The sequence below is a fragment of the Phragmites australis genome, chromosome 13, assembly GCF_958298935.1.
Source record: "Phragmites australis chromosome 13, lpPhrAust1.1, whole genome shotgun sequence".
Lineage (NCBI taxonomy): Eukaryota > Viridiplantae > Streptophyta > Magnoliopsida > Poales > Poaceae > Phragmites > Phragmites australis.
Window position 1 is genome coordinate 23,056,649 of NC_084933.1, and position 11,496 is coordinate 23,068,144.

Below are 11,496 nucleotides of genomic sequence, written 5' to 3' on the forward strand. Positions count from 1 at the left end.
CTGGTGCTCACAAGAAGTGTACGTCAGAGGCTTCGTCAGAGATTTTTCAATAAGATTTTTAGTAGAGAATAGCACACGTCGTATGGTTCGACAATCAGAGTCTTATACACACCAAAGTATTCTAGATGAAAGTGAAAATGTTGTACATGACGGATGGTCCGACGATGAGAAGTAAGCTTCACCGAAGTATTTCCAGGAGATGTTGCAATGTCTTGTCTGGTGTGACTGTACATACCGGATGGTTCGGTGATTAGAGGATTGTACACGCCGGACAAATGAACAGGCAGAAGTGGCTCGGTCGGCTCAAGTCTATACGCTGTATAGTTAGGTGATGGAGCTCAAGCTTACACCAGAATATCTGGTGTTCAAAATAAGTTTGAGTGGGATTTCAACGGCTAGTTTCTATTGTTGTACACGCCAAATGATGCGGTACTTGTATTATTATTAACGTCAGATCATCCGGTATTCGTAATCTTTTTTGAGTCATCAGAGCAACGGCTAATTCATGGGTGTTGGGCTATAAATACCCTCCCCCCCCCCCCCCATTTGACCATTTGAGTGTGCTGGAGTCTAAGAAAATTCATAAATACTTGAGAAGACATTCAAACAACCAAAATACTAAAAGTGATCAAATAAAATAATTAAACATAAGATTAGAAAATGATTAGTGCTAATAGACCTAGCGAGTGATTCTAACCAAACACTACCTAGGTTTCAGCTAGCTTACTCACTAATGCCTTTCGTAAATAAGGTCCTGGAATATTCCGAAGTCTTAACTTTACAGTACATCGATTCTTCTAGACACGTCGTACTCTACTCGCGAAGACATGCAATTAAGAGGAAAAACTAAATAAATACAAAATAAAACCATTTTGCAATTCAAAAGGGAAAAGAATAAAGGATTGGGGTTTGTGATGAAGAGAGAACTGGGTTGACTGGATTAAACATGAAGATGACGGAAACTAGGGTTTCATCGGAGATGGACGTACAAGGATGTCCGAGAATATTGACATGTGAGATCTTATATAATTTTATGAATATTATTTTAATATTGAATTCATATCCGATGTGCAACGGTATGTGAGCTTTTACACATCGCAGTCATATGATATGCATCCAACTTATTAAAACAATACCTAGAAATTATATAGTGCTATGCAACAAAATTAATTATCAGACATGAAAGAGTACGAACTGCTGAAATATGATGAATGAGATAAATATCTGGAGTGGTGTTTGAATTTAGATGAAATTTGCTGGAAAGAATTGAAGAGTTAACTTGTATTTGAACTAAAAGAACTGAAAATAGAATTAACTATATACAACAGGGGCTAACTCCAAAGAATCCTAAACATGAATTAGAGCAGCGCTAAAAGAGAGAAAAGGAGGGAGCTCTTTGTGATTTTACCGAGGGAGACAGAGAGAGCTCGATGAGGAGGGAGATGGCCGGCGGTGGCTCTCGGGGTTGCCAGCGACAGAGGACTTGGGGCGGCGAGGGGTGGTGCAGGCGTGGTCTCCGCGCCGTGGGGAGGTCGTGGGTCTGCTTGGCTCGGTCGGACTCACAGCGAGGCGCGCACACGGTGGAGGAAGTTGGCGGCGGAGCGCTGAGGTCGGCGGCGGCGCAAAGGCTCAGGAGACGAGCAGGTGCAGTGGAGGGAGGAGTGCGGAACCGCATGGGAGAAGCTCGGCTGTGGCTTAAGTAGAGAGGGAGGAAGCGGGTGACGTGGGCGCGGAGAACGTGCGTGACGGTTGCGAGCGAGGCGAGAGGTGGGGGAAGGAGCTGACGTGCGGGCCCAGCACGACAAAGAGAGGAGAGGTGGCGCCCGGTTGGGCTTCGGCGGTTTGCGGAAGGAGCGGGCGTCACAATGAAAATAAAAGCATGTTTCACTTGATAACAGCAATCGTTGGATGAAGATCTGATGACTGATAAAAATATTAATTCACAAGTGAACAATATCTTTCTATAATAGAGACATATACAATTTTTTGTGTATATCAGACAAAAATCCATGTTTAAGTACAGATTAAAAGACAGACGCACGATTAGATGATCGAATGTATAACACGTCGAATGAAATAAAGCTCTGATTTTAATCGATTGAAACATAGTAAATCCACCATGAAATATGTCGATGGATGCATAGTTATGCTGTCTGTTGCAAGCGACACACCACCAAAGCGCAAAAGTTTCACATACCCTTCTACATATATGGGCACGCGGAAGTACATTTCCGCACACTTCACGTGCAACCAGCTCAGCCCAACTATCCGTCCAGACATTTGGTGACCTAGAATGAGCGTTACTGCCTGCATTGCTTCGCTACATTACCAAACAAATCCAATCATTTCCCCATTACATTGAAACTTTGGCATCCGGACCTCCAATCCATGCCTCTTCAAGCTGCATTTTTGTTCTTTCCGCAGTTCAGTTACTCATCCAATGTGGAGTGGAAATGACAAGAGAACAGGAAAAATTCATCGAATAAATCGGATGATCCGACAAAACACTGAAAATGATGGCTGCCGTTTTTGTTCATTTTCAGAGAAGACGAACACATGCTGATGATCCTCCTCCGGCGGCCAAAAAATTGCAACTTGTTTCCCGACAAATGACCCGCTACCCTCTTTTTTCACACGACCTGCTCCAAAAGCAAAAAAAAGCTTACTCACTAATGCACTGTAGATTTGCGTGTATGTAAAATGCTTCAGCCATAAGAGAACACATTAAATGATCCTACGATTATCAGCAGAAACAACAAACATAATGTTGAGGTGACTGTTGTGTCTTGGATCTGATTCATTACTATTCAGTTTATGGTAGGATACTAGCATATGTTCTAAGAACATCTCCAGCAGTATTTTTAAAACATATCCCCTATATCCCTCGTATAGGGTTGCCCTTAAAAAATTCCTTCCGTATATCTCCACACTCTCCAGTAGATCCCTAAAACTCATTCCCTATATCTCAATCTCTAACACAACGGCCACCAAGCTGCACATCCCCCCTCCCCCCCCCCTCCCACCGCCACCCGACACTCCACCTTCTGCCATTTGTCACCGTCTCCCTCCTCTGTTGCGTCTCCTACCTCCTCGGTGTTTGCACCATAATGGCTTCGCATCCCCCTCCCAGTCCCCTTCTGCCTCCACCTCCACCGTCGTCTCTTGCACAACCACTGCACCCCTGAAGAAGAAGACCTCATCCGCCTGTTCCCGCTCCCATTCCTACCCCCTCGACTTCTTCGTGCACCACACGACAGCCACGGACAAGGCATTCACCGCCAATGCGTACCGCCAGCCGGTTATTGTACCCCGTTCCCATGGCCCACCACTCGCGACGTCACCTGGTTCGCCGAGCTCCACGTGCTGCCTCAGCTCGTCGTTGTGGTGGCCCTCTGCTCGTTGGCACAACAGCGCCAGGTGGCTACTCCTCGTCGCGCCGGCCCTCTGCTCGTCGGCGCGGTGGCATTGGGAGACATCTTTTGGATGTGTTGGCCCACTGCTCCTGCTCACATCGGCTAGAGGCTCCTGGGGCCGCGGTGCCAGCCGCCTGCTCGTGGGGCAGCGTTGCCCACCTGCTCCTGGGGCAGCGCTAGCCGCCTGCTCCTGGGTCCTGCCGCACACGTGAGGGGCGCATAGGAGACGAGAGAACAGGAGAGGGGTTTACGGCAGGGGGACGGATAGAGGATGGCTTCGGACCTTCGGTCCCCTACATTTGGGTGATATGGAACTGAGTTTAGATAACTCGTAAAGATAAGAGATGAGACAGGGCATCTGCTGGAGTAAGTATTTTTTATCTAAATTCTCTAAATTTAGCTATGGGGCTTCAAATAGAGGCATTACTGGAGATGCTCTAAATTTGTCTGATGTTTATTTTGTATAAAACCTGGGTCTTTAGAACTCTTGCAGAAACTCTATCTTTACATGGAAAAGATGTTTCTTTTCTGCTACAAAAGGAACGAGGACGCAGCACCCTGGAGCTTCATGTCAGTTACATCAAAATAATCTAATATATCGTGCTACATTTTGAAGATTAATCGATGGATTTAAATGTATTTTGATGATTTAGGGTTGAGAGAGGAGCAGCCACAGCACAGAGAATGGGGAAACACTGGATCAATTCTCTCGATCCTTCCTCGGCTACTTCCTTTCAATTTCCCTACCTTTTACATTTTAGTCCCTAATATATTTTATAATTACAAAATAGAATGGGCTATCTTTGTGAAGGGACCGACACCGGTTAATGGGCCGGCATGCGGTCCGGTACTGTAGACACGAACTAAACACATCATGACCCATTTATAATCGTGTCGGGCCAGCACAACACGATAGGCTGGGCGTGCTTGGGCTAGTCTACGTATTGAGTTTTTACCTAGGGTTTTGATGAGGCAACCAAAATATTAATAAAGCACATTATTTAATTACATTATATGTGATTGTTTCTATGCTTTTCAATGTTTTTCATAATTTTTCTTGAATTTTTCTGAATTTTCTTGAGTTTTTTGTGATTTTTATTTTATTTTTTCATGTACTAACAGGCTAAGCGTGCTTAACAGAAAAAAACGGCCCATCATGCTTAACAGGCCAAAAATGGCCCATCGTGCCTACTAGGCCATGGGTCAGTCGACCTAGCCCGAGCTTAGATGGATCGTGCTTGGCTGAATGCTCTACACGCGGGCTAACACATCACGCCACGCTTGGCTAACAGGCCGAGCCGTGCCATTACCGGGCCCAGGCTATGTCGTGCCGGACCACCCATTTAGCCAGCTCTAGCTATATCATTAGCCGCTTGGTTATCACAATATAACATTACTGGTTTATTCTTAAACAAGAATTTGCAACCATAACAATTCACATACACCATGGGCCATAGAATAAAGCTCTGCTTTAGCAATAGACCGTGCCACAACACTTTGCTTTTCACTTCGTCATGAAACCAAGTTACCTCCAACAGAAGTACAGTATCTAGAAGTTGAACGTCTATCCTCCAAAGAAACAACCCATCAATATCGGTATAACATTCAACTTACAAGTCTCTTTAGTGAGTATATAAAAGTACTTTGCTTGGACACCCTTTAACAAATCACAATGTCCGATACACAACCTCCATATGAGATGATCTAGGATCATATATTAATTGACTCATCACGCTTACTGTAACGGCAATGTCAAGCCGAGTATGAGAGAGATATAGGATATATTTAGTAGAGCTCTAGTTTTAAAAAAAAATTAAAAAATTGATCATCTTTATCTTAGAAATTTTTAGAGCTAAAATAATGATAGATTAAGGAATTTTAATTGAGACATCTTGTTTTTATTTTAAACTAAAAATAAATATTTAAACTATTTTATTTTATCCTATAAACTCAAAATCATAATGAGTCTCGTAGTTGAAACTATGCTAAACAGTGTCACATAAGCCTCCCAGCTAACCTTTGATAACTCTCTGGATCCATTGGGTTTATGCATCTCTGCTCAAACGATGATTTTGTTCAGTAAGTGTGGCTGCAGGCCGATGCAGGGGTTCGCAGAGCGGCCGAGCTCTTCGCCGTGCACGCACCGCTTCTTCATGACGTTGCTCTTGCTCCCCTCTCGCGCGGTTCGGCGCCGGGAGCTCGTAGTCGTGGAGAGCCTCTTCAAGTGGCACCGCGGCGTCTGCCTCCGGATCGTATCGGACACCGAACATGGACTCACCGGGCGGCGACGACAAGGCTCAGGCCGTTCCTAGAACGTGGTTTCCGCGTTGCCACCGCTTCGCCGGACTTCTCCTACCTCCTGGACGGCACGCCCGCCGAGGCGTGGCTAGGCAAGGTGCAGCGTGGAGACGTCAGCCCCGGCCCCCGGCACCGTCTCGCTCGGGCAGAACCTCTCCAACCTCCCCCGCCTCGCGCTGCTCTACAAGTACGGCGGCGTCTACCTCGACGCGGACGTCGTCGTCCTCGAGCAACGTGACGGTGGGGGCACTGGCGGAGAGGCTGCGCCGGAGGCCCCGGTTCGACGTGACGGTGCTGCCGCCGCATGCGTTCTACCCCGTGAACTGGAAAAGGATTGGCGAGCTGTTCCGTGCGCCCAAGAACAGGGAAGATGAGATGCGGGTGAATGCCACTGTAGAAAACATCAAAGGTGAGAGCCTTGGTATCCATCTGTGGAACAGGGTGAGCAGGATGATGGAGGTGGCGGAGGGCAGTGTGATTGGGAGGTTGATTTCAGGCAGTTGCCTGTTCTGCAATTCTTCCAGGTCCGTGAAGCAAGAGTAGCTGCAAACTTGCAGGGTGGTCTGATAATTTGCAGCTGAATGCAGATAGATGAATTGAGATATTGGCATTTCGGGTGGAGCAGTGTACATCTTACCTGCAGGTAAGGGATAATATAGTACAGATTACAGAGGTTTTGGACTTGTAAGTGTATATGGAAGTATGACTCTTAATCAACAAGCTTTTTTAGTGCAATTTAGTTAGTCTGTAGGTGTTCTGTTTAAAATCTCGCGACATAAAAGATGGGAATGTGGGATCAATTTCACTTTCAACTGCCTGCTTTCACAGTGAATGCAAAATTGTGAGGAAATGGTATGACAATTGAAAGACCTGAACATTTGACAAGAGCAAAATGTTTACCTGACTGTAACTTTTATCCAATGCCGATATCTACAACAGCATTTAAATCTGAAGGTGTATCCTTGTCATGATATGGGTTTGAATGTTAAGAACTAGACCAACTAAGCCACAACAGCCACGGAGGACTAATGAAACAGTTGGGTTAGAGTATCACATACAATGCATACAGTTCCCTGAAACGATCCGAAAGTAAGAGCAAACAACATGATAACACTCTTTCGGAAAAATGGAAGTATATTCTTTTTGTGGAAGATGCCACCAGATACAACGTTACTCACATCCTTCAGAACATCTTCTTCCATGTAGATCATTTAGGATATAACAGTATAATGAGACCTTTAAACTACCAACATAAAAAATCAGCTATGTTGCACCTAAGCCTACTAAAAGCCCTTCTGTGTTCTCAAAACTGGTCGTGGTTCAAGGCAGTTTGATCATTTCTGAAGCTGAATTTCAGAATCTCGCATGTGACGAGAGCAGGATAATGGTGGCTTATCATTGAAGCATGAGTTATACGAAGTTTATTGTTGCCATGAATATCAACCAAGAGATACAGACTTCTCTTCATCCTTTATTAAATGCTGTGTATCCTCAAGCTCTATTTCACCTCCTCTCCATTCTTTCCCACTTTCAAACATTATTTCAATCTGCTCCAGAGTTTTCCCTTTAGTTTCTGGCACGCAGAAGTACACAAACAGTACAGAGGTAGTCGAGATTGCAGCAAACACGAAGAACATTCCTGCCACTGATATGATGCGGGCCATAGAAAGGAATGACATGGAAACCAAACCACTGCTCACTCTACCACCGACTTGACCAAGTGCTGATGCTTGAGCTCGTAATCTCAAAGGAAATATCTCTGAAGACAAGACCCAACATATTGGTCCCATGCCGATTGAAAAGAATGCCACATTGCCACAAACAGCAAAAATCGCTAGGTCAATCCCAACACGTGGAGACATAAGTCCCAAGGCATGCTTTTGCAACGTAAGTGCGATACCCAGGAGAAATAAGCAGATAGTCATGCCAATGGTGCTGACATAAAGAAGTGGCTTGCGTCCAACTTTATCAATGAGGAAAATCGCAACCAAGATGAACACAGTCTTAGTGAAACCCACGGCGACCGTCGCTGCAAGAAGTTCCTGATCAGACTTGATCCCAGCATCTCTGAAAATTGTTGGGCTGTAATAGACAGTAGCATCAATTCCAGTAATCTGTTGGAACATTTGAATACCACAGCCAGCATAAAGCATCCGACGGACAGCGGGAGAAGGGTTCAATAGCTCCCTCCACACCGCCTTCTCCTCAGATTTCATCGATTTCATAAGACCTGCGGCTTCCTCGATCTCAGCCAACCGTTCTTCAACTTCAGCTTCAGACTCACTTATCTGCAGCAACACTGCCCTGGCTTCCGGAACTCTCTTCTCCATCATCAACCACCTAGGGGACTCTGGGATGACGAAAAGTGCAAAGCCAATGAAAACAGAGGGGAGGATACCAACACCAAGCATAATCCTCCAACTAATGTGCTCTGAAAGTCCTGAGAAAGCATAATTGGAAACATAGCCGAGGAGGATCCCAAGATTGATGCATATCTCAGGAAGGGATGTGAGAGTCCCCCGGGCAGCCGCGGGGGAGATCTCAGCAATATATACTGCAGATACCATGGCACCAAAACCAATGCCCACTCCAGCGAGAAGCCTCCCGATCATAAGCACGGTGAATGATGGAGCAAACGTCATGATGGCTGCGCCTGTCTGGAATATAATTGCACCAAGGCCCATCGTCCATTTCCTGCCAACTGCATCAGATGTTCGTCCCCCTGATAGACTTCCCAAGAGTGAGACCACGCTCAGACAACCTACTAGGATTTCTTCCTGAAACTCGGTTATGTGGAGATCTTTCTGAATATAGATGATCGCGCCACTCATAACACCGACATCTACAGACAGAAACGTGAATCTTGGATTAGAGAAATGTTACTACATAACAAGGGGAATTCATCTCTGAGGTGCTTGATTGTCAGCAGCCATGAAACACTCGATTAGCGTAGTTCCAAATGCTGATTTGCACAATTAGAACAAAGAGATACCACGATCCTACTCGCAAAACATCGTGAAAACTACAAACTAAGAGGATCTAAACTCAGGTCATGTGAAAGTTGGTTCGTGCAATCTCCAAAAATGCCTTTCTGTTGCTAGTAGCGTCCAGCACAAAATCAGGATATTCTCGTGAAGGCACGCTGTGATTCCATTCACGGGGTGCAAAAATATTACTACCTCAAGTAAAATTTAATCGACGTTCCGACAAACCACTGCAACACAAAGTGCACTGCCCATCCGGCCGGAAACGTCAAGCTTTTCCGACCGGAGGGAGTAGTTAAAAAAGACACCATTTTTACCCGTAAACTCGGATCCCCGTGGCGCACAGCGTCACTGCAAGAACTCACCGTAGCCGAGGAGGATTGCGTTGAGAGAGGCGAAGATGGCGCTGGTGTACACGAACCGCTCAATCCTCCTCCTCTCGCTCTCGGACGCGGACGGCTTCCTCCGCCCCTCCGACCCCGCGTCCAGCTCCGGCTCGTCGCTCCGATCAAGAACCGCGTACTTGTTCCTGCCATTAGCCGCCGCGGCCGCCATCGCCTCGCTCCGCGCTAGCGGCTGTCCGGCGATGCTGCTCTTGGGACCAACGGATTGGTATCGGATTTGGGGGTGGTATCAATGGCGCCCAAATCCAACGGGGCGCGAGGAAGGTGGGAGATGTCGATGCGCGTTCTTTTAGTAGGTGCGAGGATTTCCATTACCTATCGAATTAACCCTTATAACTACAAATTATTTCCAAAACAATCCTTTCTTGTAATCTGTTGTGTACTTGCAGTACTCAAATTAAAGTTTTAGCTGAGGGTAAGCCTTAGCAATTTTGGTAGTTTGTCTGGTTTACGTACACGGTTTTGACATGGAAAATGTTTGGGAGCTGGACTTGAACGAGATGTCGTGTTACGACCTCCCTCCCGTCCTTCCGGCAGGAGTGCGACTGTTCCATCGGGACCAATGAGAGTAATAGGCTGTGACTACTTTTTGCTGCATAGATTATGATAAAAAAAGAATAAAAAACTGAGTTCACTAATTTTAGATATAGTAATATTTATTTACGAATTTATTAATATTTAACATATTTATTTAATTATGAAGAAAACAGTATTACTTTTATGCATGCACATAATTTTAATACGTAAAACTTTAGTAATACGAACCTAACTAAATGTGTTCATTTTTTTAAGTTTTAGATACTTTTCTATGCATTTTAAATTATTTTAGCCGATTTATCAATGCAACTATTATTCCTTTCATTATTTTTCTAGAATTTTGCACACACAAAACTACTGCAGCTATTGTGTACGTGTACATATATGTACATATACATATATACATATGTATATATATCCTTATATATGCGCACATACACACACACACACACACACACACACACACACATATATATATATATATATATATATATATATATATATATATATATATATATATATATTTGTGGATTATATAAACAATACTTACAGTAACTTGATCCTTCATAATCGCTCTAAATCTTGACGTAATAGATTCACAGGACCGATTAGGCTGGTGATATGTTTAGTTCCTGGGAAATAAGATGGCTTAGCGGCCTAAATCTGCCGGGTGGCAGGGCAATATTGCCGGGTGAAAAGCTGGTGTGATCGACAACAGGGTTAACTTAGGAAGTGCTTTGTTCTTAATAGAACTTCTACTATTATACCTTCTCAGCTGTCTCTTTCCGAGGTGTCGCTCTCCTACAAGTCTAAGCAAAGACATGGTGGTTTGGAACGAAAAAATCAGGAAGTCCCCTGCTCTAACAAATGTCCCCGATTATATTCCCTGCGGCATTCTTGTCAGAAACTTCGCCTCACCTAACTGAATTTGCCGAACAGGAACTCGTCAGCTGTATGTCCTTAACAGAAAATTCTTGTAGGCAGGAACACGAAGACAATACTCTTGGTATGCTTAAGCAACGACAATCTTCGTATGTCCAAATCGACTAGAGCCCACTAATCATCGCACCAAAACAGACGGTTTCTTTTCAATGAATGTTTTTGCAGCGAGTAAAGCAACGAGGCTCTGTACTAGCACAAACATCCCTCAGAGCATCTCCAGTAGCGTAGATTGCATTTGGTTCCTATCATCTGCTCTCTTGGTCAGAAACGATCGCAAGTATCATCTGTTCATTCAATCCCATCATCGAAAAATTGCATTTGGTTCCTCCCATGAAAATAAAAAGAAATTCCTTTTTGTCGGGGCAGAAGCGGAGCCTGCAGGAGCTACTAGGGAGAGGACTGACCGTAGCCGAGGAGGATGGCGTTGAGCGACGCGAAGAGCGCGCAGGTGAAGACGTATCTCTCGCCCCTCCTGCGCCGGAGGCTCTGCGCCTCGGCCCTGTGCGCCCACTCCGCCTCGTCCAGCTCCTCCTCCTCCTCCTCCTCCGGCTCCATCCTCTTGTACTCGCTCTTCGTCGCCATCGCCAACCTCATCTTCGCCGACTCCGTCATCTCTGCTACCTAACGCTACGCTTGTGTTTAGCCTCCTCAGAACTACCAGTTGTTACTGTTAAGAGGAAGAATTGGAATCCGATGGAAATCGAGCTGCAAAACTGCATCCCCTCTCCTGCTCCTCAGATCTAGCGCGGGAGCAGAATTGCACGCCTGGCTTTTAGAGTCTTCAAAAGAAATGGGAATCAAGGACCTTTTGAGCTTATTTTAGAGTCTCCTCCACGTTCACGGCAATGACTCGATTTTTCTATATTGCACAAGTGGCACGGCTGCGACTGGCCAATTACGATCAGATACCCGGTCTCG

The 11,496-nt window shown here is 45.2% G+C and overlaps 1 protein-coding gene across 2 annotated transcripts; it reads right to left on the bottom strand.

Annotated features, from left to right (window-relative positions):
* Window positions 1-6,733: 6,733 nt before the first annotated feature.
* On the bottom strand, window positions 6,734-11,464 carry LOC133887995 (probable polyol transporter 4). 2 transcript variants are annotated; one of them, XM_062328068.1, is made up of 2 exons: window positions 10,983-11,464; window positions 6,734-8,553 (listed from the first exon to the last, which is right to left on the bottom strand). In XM_062328068.1, the coding sequence occupies exons 1-2, from the start codon at window positions 11,188-11,190 to the stop codon at window positions 7,151-7,153; spliced, it is 1,611 nt and encodes a 536-aa protein (XP_062184052.1). In that variant the 5' UTR covers window positions 11,191-11,464; the 3' UTR covers window positions 6,734-7,150. The 2 variants fall into 2 exon arrangements, with proteins under 2 accessions (XP_062184052.1, XP_062184053.1); XM_062328069.1 differs by lacking the exon at window positions 10,983-11,464 and adding an exon at window positions 9,061-9,651.
* Between the last annotated feature and the right edge of the window lie 32 nt (window positions 11,465-11,496).